Source organism: Leucopleurus acutus (assembly GCF_964270905.1).
Source record: "Leucopleurus acutus genome assembly, chromosome: 14".
Lineage (NCBI taxonomy): Eukaryota > Metazoa > Chordata > Mammalia > Artiodactyla > Delphinidae > Leucopleurus > Leucopleurus acutus.
Window position 1 is genome coordinate 53,968,598 of NC_139156.1, and position 17,535 is coordinate 53,986,132.

Consider the following 17,535-nt stretch of genomic DNA (forward strand, 5'->3'; position numbering starts at 1 on the left):
CCCCTGGGCCTGTGCTGCCTCTGAAACGCTGCCCCCCAGCTCCTGCGGCCTCCCCCTCCCCCGGCCATGATTCTCTCTCTGCCTCTGCCTCCTACTTGTCAGGCCCTTGAGCCATGCATTCTGGAAACTTCATCCCAACCAGGTGGTAGGAGATGAGGAGCCTGCGCCTTGCCCCCAGGAAGGGGCTTTGATGTGTCTGGTCCTTGGCCTGTAGGCCTTTCCCCCTCCCTCTCCACGCACCCACATCGTGTTAGCTCAGCTCTGACTAGGTTTCTGCCTGAGTTTCCCTCTTGTGCTGCAGCAAGGGACCTTTGCCTAGCATATAACTGGTCCTCCTCTCCCTGGGAACCTGACCCAGCCCCGCCCCACGGTGGAGACTGCTTCAAACAGTTTGGCCCAGATCTCTCTCCTCCGACATCCTTGCCAACTCAAAATCCCCCAGCTTTCCTCTCGCAGGAATCGGCTGGTCCCCTGCTGCCCTCTGGTGGCTAAATCTGAGAACTGCGACTTCCTGCCAGCGGCAAGCCTGCATAGGGGACAAAAGGGGAATTTTTTGTTGTTGTTGTTCCCAAACCTGAAATGAATCCTGATCTCCCCAACACAGTGCTATCCAGGCCTCATGCACCTTTACTTGAGTAAAACTGTCAAGTGGTAATATCTGGGTTTTCCTTTCTTGATTATAAAAATAACGCATGCACAATGTGAAATGGAAACAACACAAAAATAGGAAGTAGGATGTGAAAATTCTCAGTAGCTGAACCTCTTCCAGAGACACCACTATCCAGAGTTTGGCCATATCCTTCCCTAATCTTTTGTTTGTACAAATATATTTGTGTTTAATGTACACACACACACACTAACCTAACAGGATTATACTCGACATGCCGTTCTGTAACCTGCTTTGTTCTCATCATCATCTTTCCCTGTTAGCACAGAAATCTGTTTCATTGGACTAACAGCTGATTGTACTCTTTTGTTAGGTAATGTATTTATCCATTCCCTATTGAAGAGTACGGGCATTCTTGTTTTTAAAAATCAATTCTTTTGGGGGGCTTCCCTGGTGGCGCAGTGGTTGAGAGTCCGCCTGCCGATGCAGGGGACACGGGTTCGTGCCCCAATCCGGGAAGATCCCACATGCGGCGGAGCGGCTGGGCCCGTGAGCCATGGCCACTGAGCCTGCGCGTCCAGAGCCTGTGCTCCGCAACGGGAGAGGCCACAACGGTGAGAGGCCCGCGTACCGCAAAAAAAAAAAGAAAAGATAGATATGGGCTTCCTGGCAGTCTGGTGGTTAAGACCTCACCCTTCCATTGCAGGGGGCACAGGTTCAATCCCTGGTCGGTGAACTAAGATCCCGCATGCTACACAGTGTGGCCAAAAGAAAAGGAAAAAAAAAAAAAGGTTAGATAATAACAAGTGCTGGTGAGGCCATGGAGAAATTGTAATGATTATACATTGCTGGTAAGAAGGTAAAATTTTGTAGCCACTTTGGAAAACAGTTTGATGTTCCTCAAAACGGTAAACGTGAAGCTGGCATTTAACCCAGCAATTCTTACACTATATGTAAAGTGGTACAATATTATTTTCAGGTAATCTGTGATAAGTTAAACTATATATTGTAAATCTTAGAGAAACCACTAAAAATATAAAATGAAGGATTAAATCTAATAAGTCAGTACTGGAGGTAGAATGAAATCATTTGGGAGGAAAAAACTCTATCCAAAAGCAGGTAAGAAGGGAACAAAAACCATATGGGATAAAGAGAAAATAAATAGCAAGGTGGTCAATTTCAATCTAACTATATTGATAATTAAGTTAAATATACGTGGCCTAAACATTTAATTGAATGGCAGAGTTTGTCAGATTGTTTAAGAAAGCAATGCCACCACTTATGAGTCCGTCTCTTAGCTCTAAATCCTCCCTTCGTTGCCCTGTTTGTGATACTGTAACAGTTCTCTCTTACCACCTGGAATTATATTAAGCTTTATCAATAGAGGGCACTGGAGAGACACTTTGTTCAGAGTTCTTGTTTCCCTTTAGTAGGTTAACCTATGTTATGGTCAGTAATTTGTTTTTTAATTTATTTTTGGCTGCGTTGGGTCTTTGTTGTGCGCGGGCTTTCTCCATTTGCGGCGAGCGGGGGCCACTCCTCACTGCAGTGCATGGGCCTCTCACCACGGTGGCCTCTCCTGTTGCGGAGCACCGGCTCCAGGTGCGCGGGCCTCAGCAGCTGTGGCACGCGGGCTCAGTGGTTGTGGCACACGGACCCAGTTGCTCCGCGCCATGTGGGATCCTCCTGGACCAGGGCTCGAACCCACGTTCCCTGCATTGGCAGGCGGATTCCCAACCACTGCGCCACCAGGGAAGCCCCAGTTAATAATTTTTGATAATAAACTTTCCCTGTTAGAATTACTCTGTTGTTTCTGTATCCTGTCTGGACCCTGATCAATAAAGAATTGACACAGGCAGTGGTCCTAGGAGATAACCCCACAAAGATGGGATTTCGAGATTTGTTTGGCTGTGCCCTTGGGCTTGAAGGCAGGGCTGAACTACCTGCCAATTGGAAGTGGGATGATGGTAATTTTTGGCATGCAGTGACATCACAATTAATCATGCTGTCACCTGTGGTTAAGCGACGAGAGAAGCATGTGCCTTGGGAGGTCAGGTGGCTGTACACTTGACAGTTATGGCAGTATCGATGGCCAGAAGGACAATAGTGTGGGGTCAATTATTTTGAGCATGCTTGACTGTTTACCAAAAGACGATAACAAACTCATGTCTTTTAATTCTCAGCTTACGTTAAGGTCTGAGAACCAGAAAGCTTCCGTGACACCTCTAAAACATCTCTCACTTCTTGTAGACCCTAGACTGATAATCACTTAAAATCAAACAAAAATTTAATTGTGCAGCTTGCTGAATTACAATAACATTTGAATTCACAGTCTCACTAAGTTTTTCGTGTGAAAGGGCATTGGTGGGAAAGAGTGGGATCCTGAAATTCGTAATGGAGACATCTGTTTGGGTCCAAATGAAACGAACAACTTGAATCCTCCAGTCACTCCATGCCTCCCTTGCCTGTGCAAGTAGCTTGCCCTTCTGTGTCTGAGAAGAACAGACTTCTTTGTCTGAAAACACTGTGGTAACTTCAGCTGGGACAGGTGCTTTGAAAGGCAATGCCCAAGACCCACCAACGGGGTCAAATCTCAGCATTTTCCCAAGGGACAGGACTTCAGAAAAACAGCTTACACACCCACAGAATTCTGAGAATTTACTAACACATATTTTTAAGCAGATTTATTGAGATATTGTTCACGTGTCATACAACTCACCCACTTAAAGTATATAATTCAATGTTTTTTTAGTATATTCACAGATATATGCAACCAGCAGAACACAGCATGGAACCAAGACTTTCTCTATCCGCCCTGTTCCAGTGGACCTTGGACATGGATCTGACTCGCGGCCTCCAGAAGCTATTCATTGAGAAATGTTCTCCAGTCTGGGCCCACCAAAGCCAGACCCTCCTCCTGATGAGAAATGAACCGAGGGCTACACCACGGGAACTCCCCCCCTGAAAGGCTTCTCCATCGGCTGAGGCTTTGGGAAGCAGTTATGGAAGAGCACAGCTTCCCACCAGCCCCCACGAAGCCTGGGCTGCACAGGGTGCCCTACCCACCACCCAGACTCCTCAAGTGAAGCATCTTTTACGAGCGGCGGAGCATCCAGGACAGATGTTTCAGCGCGTCGGCAATGACTCGAGTGGTCTGGTGGTCTCCCTTTTCAATCTTGCCCCTCTGGCCTACACTCAAATTCTTAAACTTTAGTTGAATTATTATTATTTGGAAATTCAGATTCCTAGATCCCACCCTCAGAGACTGGTATTCAACAGGGCTCGGCCGCGGCCTAGGAATCTGCATGCTTTCCCAGCACCCCATGATTCCTAGGAGAAGCATTGCTTTAGGCCTTAGCAGACCTTGGAAACATTTACTGACATTCCTCATCACGGGGCAACATTCTATAAAGCCCAGAAGCGTGTTAAATTCTCCCACGTCTTCATACATGGTACACGAAAGAAGTCAGACACAAAAAGTAAATCTTGTAGGATTCCGTTTACACAAAGTTCTAGAACAGGCAAAATTAATCTACAGCGATAGAACAGGTGCAGAGGTGTCTTTCTGGAGAGATGGAAATGTTCTATAACTTAATTTGGTGGTGGTTACTCAGTGTACGAATTTGTCAAGTGACTGATCTGCACACTTAAAATGTGTGAATTTTATTGTATGTAAGTTATACCTCAGTGAAGTCATTTTGAAAAGCTATCATGTGTTGTCTCATAAAAATGCTATTTCAGATATTTAAACACATGGTGAATTTACATGGCGTCACATATGATTCCATCTGTGAGAGCACGCGTATGACTCACTGCTTCCTTCATGCATTAGCACCGTGTACCAGCAAGAAGTCAATATCCTATCTGTATATTACACAGGCTCCCGCTTTATGTAGTAAGACCAGTCTCAGGCCCTTGTGCAAGAGTTCTGGGAAGAGAACTGCAGGGAACAGCCCCACCTTCAGGAAACTGTTTTTAGGAAATTCCTGCATTCTTTCTTCCGCTAGCCCACACTAGACTCCTCTGCACGGATGGACACACACACACACGTGTGCGTGCACACACGCGTGCGCACACATACGCACACGAACCCACGCACACACACACACGCACGCACACGTGCTTCCTCCTCATTGGAAAGGAAATGCTCTGTGAACTAAACACAGGCCCCACATGTTCTGTGACCCCGAGACCCCTCAGAAGTCACCAGGGGGCCAGTGGGCCACACCTCAAGGAGCTGACCCTCACACTTGTCAACAGCACCACTGCCTCCCTAGAGTCCCCAGAGGTCAAGAGGAAACTCCACTGGGACCCAAATCACGGCTTTGACCTCAGAAATCAGAAGAGCTCTGACTGCGTGTGATCTGAGGACAAAGGGGTCTGTGCATCCCGAAAGGCCTCCAACAGAAAACCCTCTGGACTGGCAGGTCCGGGGTTCTAGCCCCTGCTCTGCCAACTGACTCACGGGGTCACCTTGGGCAACCATGTCCCCTCGCGGGGCCTCAGTTTACCCGTCTGTAAAATGCTAGTTGGAAGGGTCGAGCCACAACCCATTATTATTTGGCCTAGGATCCCATTCTTCAAACGAAATCCCTTTTAGAAAACAGAGGGTATTGATGATTCCAAGGGGGTTCAGGGGCCCTTGCCTGAGGACCTCCAAGACTCTTGAGAACTGTTTGAAAACTGTTAGGCCGGCTGAGTTCCCAACCCATGTAGCTGAACTGACTTCATGGAAACTCTCCATGACTCCAACGACCCAACTCCAGCCATGACCCCGGAGTGACTACATCTATCTGTGACCTCACATAACTCAGGGAACCCCATATTCCAGATGACCCAAGTCCAGTCACTGTGACCTCAGAATGCCTTCCAGGACCTGTGACCACACATCATCAGACTCAGGGAACTCCAATGTGAGGCAATGCTAATTACACTGTGATTCTTCTGGTATTCGGACTGTGCCTCCCTTGGCTGTTTAAGGAAATTTTTAGCCCTCCTCCCACCCCCCAAATCTGCTCTCCCTGTGAATTCAGAAACACCTGTAACTTAACTCCAAATTTAAACGGCACATCGAGGGTAGTAAAGTCCACGTCTAGCCCGAGATAATCACAGCTCCTCCTCCTCTAAGACCCAGACACACAGGAAATATTGTCCTCATCACTCCAGAGCCTTATTAAGACCGTGTGCCAGGGCCCGTGCTGTGCACTTTACACAGATCACGTCTGACCCTTATCACCCTGTGAGGTGCGCACTGTTACCCCATTATACAGCTGAGCAAAACTGAGGCTCCGTCACCCAGAGGCGGCACAGGGCTCTGATGGGCTGTGAACGCTAAGACAGTCTGTCTGAGTCCACTTCCTTGTCTGTTAAGCAGGATGACGAGAACATCCTCACAGGTTGCTGGGGGGATTGAGAGTCCACGGAAAGGCCCTCCGTGGAGCACTGAGTGACAGTGGTAACAATAAACGTCAGCTCCAAATACTTGTTACAGACACTGCTTCCTAAAGCACGGACCCCAGTCTTTCATAGAAAACAGGATTTATTTTCACATTTAAGCTCAACACAAAGAAATGTTCCAGAAGTATATTGTGTATATAATCAGTAGATATAATTTATAAGACACACAGAAGAAATCAAAGCCCACCAGGGAAGACACACGGACTTCCTTCCAGAGCACACGGCACTTACAAGTCATTTCTGTTTTCAACTGGGGAATTCACATTGACTAGGCACAGCTTGCAGTGGGTCTGTCCCCAGGTTCAGCTGATTCTACCCCCATGGACTCTCCCCAAACACAAGAACAGCAAACCAATGGGATTCACAGTGACTGGGATAAAAGGTCGCAGCCGTGGCACCTTCGCAAATGCCCAGACTGTGCTCCAAAGGCCAAGCTCGTGGCCTGTGCCACCAATGTCAGGTCACACCACAGCCTGGGGTAGTTAGTGCCACAGCTCCAGCTCCAGGGAGTCTTGCTAAATTATTCCGATTAGGAAGACGACATTAAACCGCTATTACAGCCCTTTACAGCAACCGGCTTTCCCCCTTGGCCAAAGGAAAGGCAGAAACTGCCTTCAGAGCTAACCCATAACCACCCTCAACGTCCAAGGCACAGGTGAACTTGGGCCGGGCGATCACGGGAGACGCCAGACGAGGAGCAGGGACACAGTGTCCGTGATGCGTGTCCAGAAACAGGGCGCTGGGGAAGATCAGGCACTGGGGAAGCAGCCCGGTGGGTCCTGTGAGGTCTGACATTCCTGAGAGGACTTCCGGAAGCACAGAGCAGGTGGAGGGAGCACAGGCAACTCCAAGGGGCCCCTGCGCTGGGAGCCCGAGGCGGCCGCCTGGGTGAGTCAACTCCCTGTTGCCAGCAGCTGCCGCTGGCCTAGAGCCCTGGCCTTGGCGGGTTAGCTCACCTGGCCACAGTCCGTGATGACAATCTTCTTGGATGTCTTCCCACTCTTGGAGCCGAGAGATTCTATTTTCTTCACGACATCCATGCCCTCTTTGACATGGCCAAACACAACATGTTTGCCATCCAGCCTGCGAGGAGAGGTGAGCCAGGTAAGCAGAAGCGAGGGTGGTGCAGTGTCGCCCAGGGTCACAGCCCCTTGGTCACGGGACTACTTACCAAAAAGAGCAGTTCTGAAAGGAACCCACACCGAAAGGCTGGCCCCACCTCTCACAGCTCGGGTACCGAGCCTCGCTGAGCCCCCCCGAACGCATCAGAGGACGGCTCCCTCCCAGGCTACGTTCTGCCTCGCCTGCTGTGTGACCTAATCCCAGGCCACTTCACCTGAAGCCTGGGAACCTCACCTACAAAAAGCGAATTATTCTCGTTCTGCACAGGGAGATAAAGGGATATTGAACTACTCTGAAGAAATAAGAGGTCTGTGTAAATGGAACTATCTTAACAGTCATAAATTCTGAGGTGAGAGCCAAGATAATACGTGTGGTGAACCGATGCGAGTCCCAAGCAGCTCTCAATCCGAGACAGTCCCAAGAACCTAAAAGGCAGGGCCAGCAAGGCCAAAACTGGTTACACCTCAGGATCCACCAGGGGCTCCACGGAAGCAGGGCAGGGCAGAGCCAGCAACAACCTGCCCACCCTGACATCCACGGCCCTCTGGCTCGGAGGGTAGAGACCACTAGTAACCCCCACTACCCAGGTCTCCCTAAAGTCCTTGGAAATGGGCTTTATTTAGTCTTAGCTCCAGGCCAGCTGCTGTCCCCTCACCTCCCTGAGATGCCTCAGGGCTAGGACACAGGGGACTTTGGGCAGAGAAACTTACTAGGTAGTGGAAAATTTACCTGGGAAACATCCCTAAAATACAAGGGCATTGGGAAAGAGGGCTCTAAGGGGCTGGGAGCTATTTGCAGGCCCACGCTAATGCCTGATGAGAAGTCCGGTGTGATATCCGAACGTCTCCTGCAGCATTTTCCAAGGTGCATTCCAAGGTCAAGTAAGCCAAGGAAACAGCGGGTTAAACCAAGAAAACAGGTTTCTGCCACAGGCCACCTTGAGGCCTAGTGTGTTCCGCAGCATTTCCCAAATATATTTGGTGAAAGAATCCTTTCCTCTCTGTGTGTGTGCGCGCGCGCGCGCGCACATGTGCACAGAACACACTGAGAAAACTCCAGCTGACAGTAACAACGGGAAGCTTAATAAAGACAGTTACAAGAATAACCCAAATTCTCCCTCAATCCTTTCACAAACCTTCTCCTTCTCTCATACAGACACACAGCCTGGGTGAGGGCTACTGTCCCACAGCAGAGTCCAGCCTCAAACTAGCTTTCCCCTCCAGCTGCAAGGCCACCCCATCCTCCCAGAGGGCCTGGAGCCAGGAGCAAGCAACTCACCAGTCTGTCTTTATGGTGCAAATGAAGAACTGGGAGCCGTTAGTGTTGGGGCCTGCATTTGCCATGGACAGGACACCTGCAAACACAAGCAGGATGACCAGGCTGCCCCGAGGAGGCATCTCACACGGGAGTCACTCAGATGAGCAGATGGGGAAAACCACATCGAAGATGCTTGAGCCAGAAGATCCTGGGGCTCAGAAGAGGGAACCAGGGCCCAGAGGACGCAGCTCCCCAGGGCCTGTCCGCCTCTGCCGCCACGAGAGAAAAGGGCCTCGTGGAAGCTCTCAGTGGTAGAGCCGGAGCAGGACCCCCAGCCCTGAACTCTAGACTTCCCCATGTCGCGCCTTGGGTCTGACACAACGCTGGGGTTTTGCTTAAAGGCTCTCTCCCCCAGGTTCTCAAAGGAAGGTTCGGTTTTGAAACTGAGAGCTCAGAATGAAAAAGCTCTAGGAAAACCCAACAAGCCCACCCAGAGCATCGAAGGAAGGAAGGAGCAACGTCAGATATGCAGCAATCATATGGGGCAATCAGGCTGCAGCCTCCAGGCCTGCTGGGATGGCAGAGGCAGGGTCATAGCTCGGGGCACATGGCCCCGGGACTGGCGACCTGCACTCACCTGGCCCCTTGTGCTTCAGTTTGAAGTTCTCGTCAGGAAAGCGGCTCCCGTAGATGGACCTCCCCCCTGTGCCGTTGTGGTTGGTGAAGTCCCCGGCCTGCGAGCACAGAGCATCGGCTGAGACGTCGCCACCAGAGTTGGCAGAGGGGTGCCACTCCAGCGCTAGGACGCAGCCCCCAGCCCACCCAGGGCCCACCCAGCCGGAAGCCCTCAGGCAAAGAGGTCAAAAAACATCCAACAATAGAAGGACTAATACAATACTAAGGAAAATAAGCAACAATAAGATAAAGCTTAGATATTTTCTGCCACAATAACTACCCTGGTTTCCGAATGATTCATTTTTGTCTGAGCGAGTTTTTAAATGATCCTTAAAAACATCTCGGCCATTCTGAGATGCTTCTTAGTGACCTAGAATTTTCTACCCACAACTCTTGCAGGGTAAATAGGGAGAAAACCAGGAACCCTCATTCCCAAGTATGGTCTGTGGGAAGCGGCAGCAGCCAGCAGAGCCAGTTCCCCACACTGAGTCCCCCTCCCTGTCCCAGCATCTCCCCTTCACCAGGCCCAGGACAGAGCCCAGCCAGGGCTGGCGTCATTCCTCACAGCTCGCCTGAGGCTTCCATGCGAGCCACGGCCAGAAGAGCCCAGGGGCTGCCAGCTGCAGCAGAGCCCCAGCCCCCGGCCATGGTCACGTTGCTGTTTTCCTGAGGTGGGATCCTCAGGTGACACGGGTGACCTGACCTGCCCGGCTGAAGCATCCCCAAATGCCAATGTGTCCCCAGAGAGGGACGATTCAAAACCCTGGCCTGGGCGTCCCGGTGCTACCATCCCATGCCTCCGCGAGCCCTCCAGCTTTGGAGTCTCTGCCCTTGCCTGCTGTGGTTCCGAGGAAGACCCTAGCCCGGCTGGGACACCCACTTCAGCTCCTGCTTCATCCACAGCCTCGGGCAGAGCCGGGAGCCGCCCAGCTGAGAGCCACGGGGCGGGGCCAGGCCTGTCTCACAGCCACAGCCCTCACCCCTCCCTGAATTTGTCACATTCAACCCACTGCCACTCACCACGATGTGATGACAGCCACCAGGTCGGGGTGGAGGGAAGGGGGGAGGAGAATTCCAGGCTGAAAGGACTTCAAAGAGGTCATGACATCCATGCCCCTGCCTCTAGGTTTTGCTGGCCTCAGACACTAGCCCCTGTCTTAGCAGGGTCTGACCTCACACAGGACAACCCCCAGCATAGCTCGGGTCCTGGCCCCGGGGGAAGTTCTCGCTTTCAACACCTACCTGCAAAACATCTGACACAGCAAAGCTAATGCTTTTGAAAAGAGGCAGAACATATGACTAAAGAACAGACTCATTTAACTGGGAAAGATGCCCTTCTCTGGAAAGAGGCTCCAAGTCCAGACCTGTGTGTTCTTGTCTGTGCCCAGTCTCCTCCCTCCTCCTCCTCTCTAGCCTTATCTCCCATGCCAAGTGCTCAGTGGGACACACTGTGGGGCATGGGCAGAGACTGTCTGAATGTGCTGGTCCTCCAAAGCCTTCAGATCTAACCCTGAGCACATCCACACTCCGATGCCTGCTCTCCCGCCGCTGCTTCACTCTCCCGACCCCGCCAGGCAGGGCCCGTCCTGCCGCCTACCCTGTTGCTTAATTCCTGGGGCAGGGAAGGCTCTGTGGCAGCCAGGAAAAGCTCCGGCCTCTCGGAGTAAGAGGACAGGCCGAGGGAGTGACCGCAGCTGCCCTCCATTCAGTACTTTCCAGGCACATGCACACTGGTTACTCCTCATGAGAATCCTCCGAGGCGTCCCCGTCACTATTCCCACTTAGAGAAGAGGAGCCCAAGGCAGGGAGACGCCCCCGCTACCTGGCACATGAAGGATGGAATCACTCTGTGAAAGGTGGAGCCTTTGTAGCCGAAGCCCTTCTCCCCGGTGCACAGGGCTCTGAAGTTCTCTGAGGGTTGAAGGAAGAGGCAGGTCAACAGGGCCAGGCCTCAACCCAGGGGCCACAACTTGTTCCATCCGGCGCCCTCTCTACCTACGCCCCGCCGGGACATGGAAAGACCCCCGCCCCTGGGTCTGCGCTGGCTGTGTGACCTGGGACAAGTCATCTGGCGCCCTGACTTCAGTGTCCGAGCACTGTGGCAGGAACACATGCTCCTGGCTGTTCCAGCACCGGGTCAGCGGGGCAGGGAGTCCAGGCAAGGGCTGCGAACCCACCAGCCTGCCCCGTCGGGCACCAGGAGGGAGGAAGTTGTCCCAGAGGAAAGGTATGTGTATCTTCTCCCGATTCAGAGGCTGCTACTGGACAGGTGGGCGGGGCCGACCCTAAGGCTCCGAGAGGACCGTGGCTGCCCCAGGGCACTCGGCAGCTGAGCCACACGCGGACTCCCATCTAGTCACGGTTCTCACGCCCCAGCTGCTCTCACCACCCCACCCGCCTGGCCTTGCCCCTCTCCCTTCCATCCAGACTGGACTCAGAAGGCCCTGGGCCCTGACTTACCTGCTGTCTTTGGGACGACATCTGCCTTCAGCTGTGGGGAGAGAAGAGGGACAAGACGGTCAGTCCAGAGGCAGGTGAAAGAGGGACCCAACCCGCACGGTGGCCCAGGAGAGGGGAAAGCACATTCCTGTCACTCCCAGCCCTCCGTGGGAGGCCACCTAAGCAGCTATCGTTTCTGCCGGCTGCTTCCTGAACTCCAGGCGGGCAGGAGGCGGCCTCGATTTCCTAACTTGTCAGAAGAGATGCCAACACCATCCCGGACTACTTCTAGGGGCAGAACTGGCAGAGCCACTTCAGCTGGGCCCAAAGCATCAGAGACTCAAGGCCTGGAGAGAGGGCGCTGGGGAGGAGCCAGTCCAAGCTCCTCAACGGGCAGATGGGAAACCGAGGCTCAGAGAGAGGCAGGAGGGGTGGGGGAAAGGGGAGGCTGGAGTCCCATCTAAGCCTGCCTCTTGCCTCCCAGCTGCAAGAGCCACACTGGCACCAAACCTTTAAAATAAAGGTCTTCTCCATTTTCCAGAAGAGTCAACTGAGGCTTAACTGAGGCCCCTTTGTTCAACATGGGCTTGAAGGCTACACCAAAGCTTCTCCTCTGTTACCTTCCGGACTACTAGGTATGTTTCTTGCTCTGTTTTTCAAAAAGGCCCGAAGAGCCAGGGCAGACGCAGAGTGTCACCTCGGAAGGGTGGCTGGGGATGGAGTTGTGGCGATGAGCTCCGTGCACACTGCCCCGACTCCAGGAGCTCTATGCCTGCTCTGGTGGCTGGAGCCCAAGGCCGGGCCAGCCGCCCTGCTGGGAGAGGAGGAGGCCCGAAACCACCTTTGCTACGCCGAGAGCCCAATGGCGAGGGCGGGACTGGGGCCCGCTCCGCCTTCTGCAAGGGCCACAGCGTGAGCGCCCAGCCGGGCCCGCCGCCCGGACCCCGGAGGCCCCCGAAACCCATCTCGAAGCTCCGGGCCTAGGATCCCGCCCCGTTAAGTCTCGGAGCCCCTCCCGACCCCGGCCAACGGGGCGGGCCCTCCTAGCCTACGATCTGACCTTGAGCTTTCTCCTCCACAGGGGCCTCCCTCCCGCCTCCACTAGTCCAAAGTTCTGAGGGGAGGCCTGGAGAGACCAATCTGATGCCCGTCCTTAGAGATGGGGAAACTGAGGCCCAGAGCCCAGGAGCAGGAAGCAAGGTCACTCAGCGAGCCAGGCACAGCGCCGGCCCGGGGTCCAGAGCTCTTCCGCGACCGTCCCCCACGCCCAGTCCAGCACGGTCCTGTCCGGTGGTCTCACCTCCAGCACCACGCGGCCGAGCGGCTGCCCGTCGGCGCCCACGTCCAGGTACACGAGCGGGTTCCGGGAGGAAGAGGACGGGTCTCGGGAGCCGCTGCTGCAAGCGCGGGCCGCGGGTAGGCGCAGGTGCGCGGAGCGCGGGCCGGAGAGGGGGCCGAGCACACGGGGGCCGCAGCGCAGCGCCAGCATCGTGGGTGCGGGTCCGGGCAGGAGAGCCACGGGCCAACAGACTCCAGAGGCGAGGGTCACGGGCGCCCAAAGGGCGGAGTTAGCCGCAGCGGCGTGCAGCCGCCTTTATTGGCCCAGCCGGCCTCGTGGCCCCGCCTCCATCCCGCCCCCTCCGGCCTGACCGCGGGCGGCCCCTGCTGGCCCCAGCGGACAGCGCAGCCCGGCCGGTGGGGCGGTGGGGCGGTGGGGCGTGAAGTCTTCTGAACACACCCCAACCACGGCCAGAGACCTGAGGGGCAGACAAGACTTCGCAAAAGGAGGCCGGTTCCATTTTGCGAGGGTCCCAATAGATGAAAAAAGGGGAAAATCCTAAAACGTGGTTAACTCCAAAATACGAGCATCCATATGTTTTCATTGAATATAACAAAAGTCTACGTTTGAGACTTTTGTACGGCTGCCCCTCGCCCCATAGGCCCTGTAGACAGACAGGCGGACCAGGAGAGACCGTGGCACTGAGAGTCAGTCAAAGAAAGGTGGAGATGAGAAGCGGGATTAGAGCGAGAGGTGGCAGGCAGGCACCTCCCATGGTGACCACCGGCCTCCTTGTCCTATCCTGGGCTTGTCTCCAGATGCTTCTAGAAACCAGTGCCTCTTCCAGACTCAGCCTGGGCCTGTCGTGCTCTTACCAGGCCCCCAGTCCTCCACCAGGACTGGGTCTGGCTCTTCCTCCCCGACCCCATAGACTGACAGCCCTGATCCCCAGCAACCAGGACAGATGGCTGCTAGCTCCCCTCCCACCCCCACTCACCCCAAAACTGCACCTGCAGATAACATACCACAGGGACCAGTCCAAGGAAAAGCAAGAAGGCAAGACAGGAAGAGAAGGGGAACTGAGCGGGAGAAACCACAGTGAGGGGGATTTACCCCACATGCTGAGGTGGGCTTCCCAGGAGCCTGGGGGCATGGGAGGCCCACAGGAAATGAATGACAGGCAGGGGACTTGAGAGAGCATCCGAGCCAACAGCTGCACTCTCCGTATGTGCAAATGAGGCCCAGAGAGATGAAGGCACTGCCTAGAGGTAGGGGAACCCTGGAGTCTCTGCAGCCAGCCTCTGCCAGTCCTCCCAGACCTTCTGGGCCTCAGTTTCCCCTCTGCAGAATAGGGGGTGGTGCTAATCCCTACCTTGCTTGTTTTCCAGGTCTGTTCCAAGGATAAAATGAAGAGAGAGAGGACTTTGTCAGCTGTTAAGTACTGTGCCATGAGCATCAGTGATGGACAGAGTCTAGATGGTCTTTTTTTTTTTAAACCTCTGATTCTTTTGTGTGTGTATGTGTCATTTTTTTTTAATTTTTAGTTTTGGCTGCATTAGGTCTTTGTTGATGCATGCTGGCTTTCTCTAGTTGCGGCGAGCAGGGGCTACTCTGTCGTGGTGCGTGGGCTTCTCATTGCGGTGGCTTCTCTTGTTGCGGAGCGTGGGCTCTAGGCACGCGGGCTTCAGTTGTTGTGGCACGTGGGCTCAGTAATTGTGTCTCGTGGGCTCAGTAGTTGTGGCTTGCGGGCTCTAGAGCACAGGCTCAGTAGTTGTGGCCCACGAGCTTAGTTGCTCCATGGCATGTGGGATCTTCCTGGACCAAGGCTCGAACCCGTGTCCCCTTCATTGGCAGGCGGATTCTTAACCACTGTGCCACCGGGGAAGTCCCGTCCAGATGGTCTTTGCTCAGGGTTTGGGGCTCAGTCAGTAATGAGCCTCAGCTGCAGGGGCTCAGAGTTCTGAGGGGCCAGAGAAGAGGGTGGGGTCTGGGCCTTGGAATCAGGTGGACTTCAGCTGGGACCAGCTCTAAACTGACCTGCACCAGGCTCTGAATTGACTCCTGGAAAGGGGTCAGGAAGCAAAATGCTGACCCAAGCCAATTCAAGGGGTCAAAGTGTCTTAACCTCATGAGAATGCTGGCTTGACCCTTTTCTGGAAGTCCACAGTCCCCTTCTTTATTCCTGGCCCAGGAGGGGCCTGCACTCAATGATACTCCAGCTGCATCCTGGAGCCCAGATGCTCCCCAGGTCCCAGCCCAGGACGGGGCCTCACTCTGTTCTGGGGAATGGCTTCTCCTTTTTTTGTGATTGTGCCCTGAAGTAGAACAGGCCTGAGTAGGAAGCTGGCTTGCTCCCTGCCCCATCTGGGCCCTCAGCACATCTCGCAGATACTCCCCTGTATCAGTGCGTACTGCAGATTCAAAAGAAGAAGAGAGGAATCACCCCACATATCAGTTCCAGGCCCTTGGCTCACATAGCCCTTAGCTACGCCAAATATATCAGTGGTCCCCTATTGTCTCTCAAGCCGGCTCCTGGAGGGCCTCAGTTTATCTCCCACCCAATGGAGTATGAGCAGCCCTAACCCAGGGAAGAACTGCTTTCATTCATGTAACCACTTTAGTTCCCAAAGCCCTTGCCTAGCCCTTAGCTTGGCTGCTCTCCACTGCAGCCTGGGAAGCAGTTCCATTGCACAGATAGGGAAGCAAGGCCCCAAGAGCTGGGGAGTGAGTTGCCCAAGGGCAGAGTGCTGGAGCTGGGAGGAATCTGTCTGACTCCAGGATCAGGGTTTGCATATGTCACTATCGTTGAGGAGCTGGTAATTGGGACAGGGTGGGGAGGGCAAGAGAGACAAACCTTGGACAGACGACACAACAGTTAGCTGGGGGACTGTGGAACTCAGGGGACAGGGGAAATTGTTTCTGCCTAGGGGGTCAGCCTGGAGACAACTGCATTTGAGGGGCAGAGACAAAAAGATGCAGAGAGGAGATTCCACAGGGGGAATAAGCCAAAGCCAGCCCAGAGCTGGGAGAGGTCAGGTCATCTTCAAAGAAAGGCTACAATATTGACCATGAGCTGAAAGCTTGGCAGGGGAAGGGGCGTGGCAATCACAGAAAATCCTGAAGGCCAGGCTGAGGTCTAACATTGTTGGGTAGTACTGGGGAGCCAGGGATGGTGCAATCCTTCATCCCCACCATGTTACACCTTCTACCCTCTTTGAAAAATCAAACATCATCACTCCCTCTTGCCTGAACCAGAGAAAATTCCGCCTTCCCCACAGGCTCAGCTGTGAAATCATTTCTACCTGTGCTGACCTCAGTGGCATCAGGAGCAAGGACTGTCTCTGGGCTGAGCCATGAACTGGAACATGCCCATCCCCAGGTGAGACGGGGTAGGTGTCACCACTCAGCCTCTATGGCTATTTATAGACTCTGTGTCATCCTCAGAAACGGCAGTTTCTCTCCACTCAGCCCGAGTGGCTTCTTATCGAGGGTGTTAATGGATTTCATCACTCAGGGACCCTGTAATGCCATCTTTAGGCCTCACAGAGCCAAAGAACAGTCAGGACATGCTGACATCCAGCGGTTGCAAACTCATATACCGGTTGGGGCCAGGCAGAGACACACTGGGGTGAAGTGTGCTGGGCAAGGCTATAGGGAATACGTGGACGGGGGACTGTGTCCAAACACCACAATTAAAGGGGCAGCTCCTGCCCAGGCCAGTCAATTTTTGTATGTGGACAATGGGTTCAGTGTAGCCAGATCTTTTCATTTTTCAATAAAAACTAAAAACATTATGTTTAGTGGAAATCTCCCAACTTTTAAATGTTGGGAACTCATTTTGAAATAAAATTAAACCCTGAATGAGCCCTAAACAACATATTTACAACCTAGCTAGGGCCTCTGAGCCAATAGTTTATAAGCTCTGATCTCCACTGTGTAAATGAGAGAACTGAAGCTCAGAGAGGGACAGAAGCTTGCCCATGGTCACACAGCCTCAAAGTACTGGAACTGTGGTCAAACCCCTCTCTTCACACTTGCCAGGGCCCTTTCTACAAGATTCACTCAGCAGACATGTTTTCAGAGCACCTACTAAATGCCGGGCCTGAGCCTTGCCCTCAGATACAGAATACCTCCGGCCTCTCCCAGGCTGCCTGTGTGCCGGGCAGGGGTGAATGTTGTGGTCGCCATAGGGTATGAAGTTACAGGGGTCCTGAAGAGCCTTCCAGGAGGGGCTGGGAGTGAAGGAGGCCCTGCTGTGGTCATGGGGTGGGGTTTTCATGAACGATCAATGCCAGTGTCTGTCCCTGGGACAATGTGCCTTAGGTAGGAGGCCTTGGACTCCATTTCTCTTGGTTCCATCTGGGGGACTGGGGTCCAGGAGAGCATGTGTCATGGGAAGCTGACAGGGAGCCCAGAAGAGAGGTTCTTGGGTGAGAACCCAAAAAGTGAACCAGAGCCTGCTAACAGGCCACCGTGATCACGTCATTCTCTGGGGGAATTCCCCCGAGGCATTCCCAGGCTTCTCGAAGTCATTCTCAATGCATCAGCCTCCCTCTGCTGCTTCCAGGAAACATGGGTGTGTCTGGTCCTGAGCATGGTCTGAAGCAGAGCATTGTGGGAGTCAGGAAGAGGTGGGCAGGGGAGGTTTCTCTCAAGGCCCAGGGTGGTGGTGGGCACAGTGAGCAGAGAGCGGCCTCAA

At 53.6% G+C, this 17,535-nt stretch overlaps 1 protein-coding gene across 2 annotated transcripts; it reads right to left on the bottom strand.

Annotated features, from left to right (window-relative positions):
- Positions 1 to 367: 367 nt before the first annotated feature.
- PPIF (peptidylprolyl isomerase F) lies at positions 368 to 13,081 on the bottom strand. Of its 2 annotated transcripts, none has more exons than XM_082854688.1 (7): positions 12,858 to 13,081; positions 11,579 to 11,609; positions 10,941 to 11,029; positions 9,081 to 9,177; positions 8,465 to 8,540; positions 7,021 to 7,147; positions 368 to 526 (listed from the first exon to the last, which is right to left on the bottom strand). In XM_082854688.1, the coding sequence occupies exons 1-7, from the start codon at positions 13,044 to 13,046 to the stop codon at positions 383 to 385; spliced, it is 753 nt and encodes a 250-aa protein (XP_082710814.1). In that variant the 5' UTR covers positions 13,047 to 13,081; the 3' UTR covers positions 368 to 382. The 2 variants fall into 2 exon arrangements, with proteins under 2 accessions (XP_082710814.1, XP_082710815.1); XM_082854689.1 differs by lacking the exon at positions 368 to 526 and adding an exon at positions 3,314 to 3,524.
- Positions 13,082 to 17,535: the final 4,454 nt, after the last annotated feature.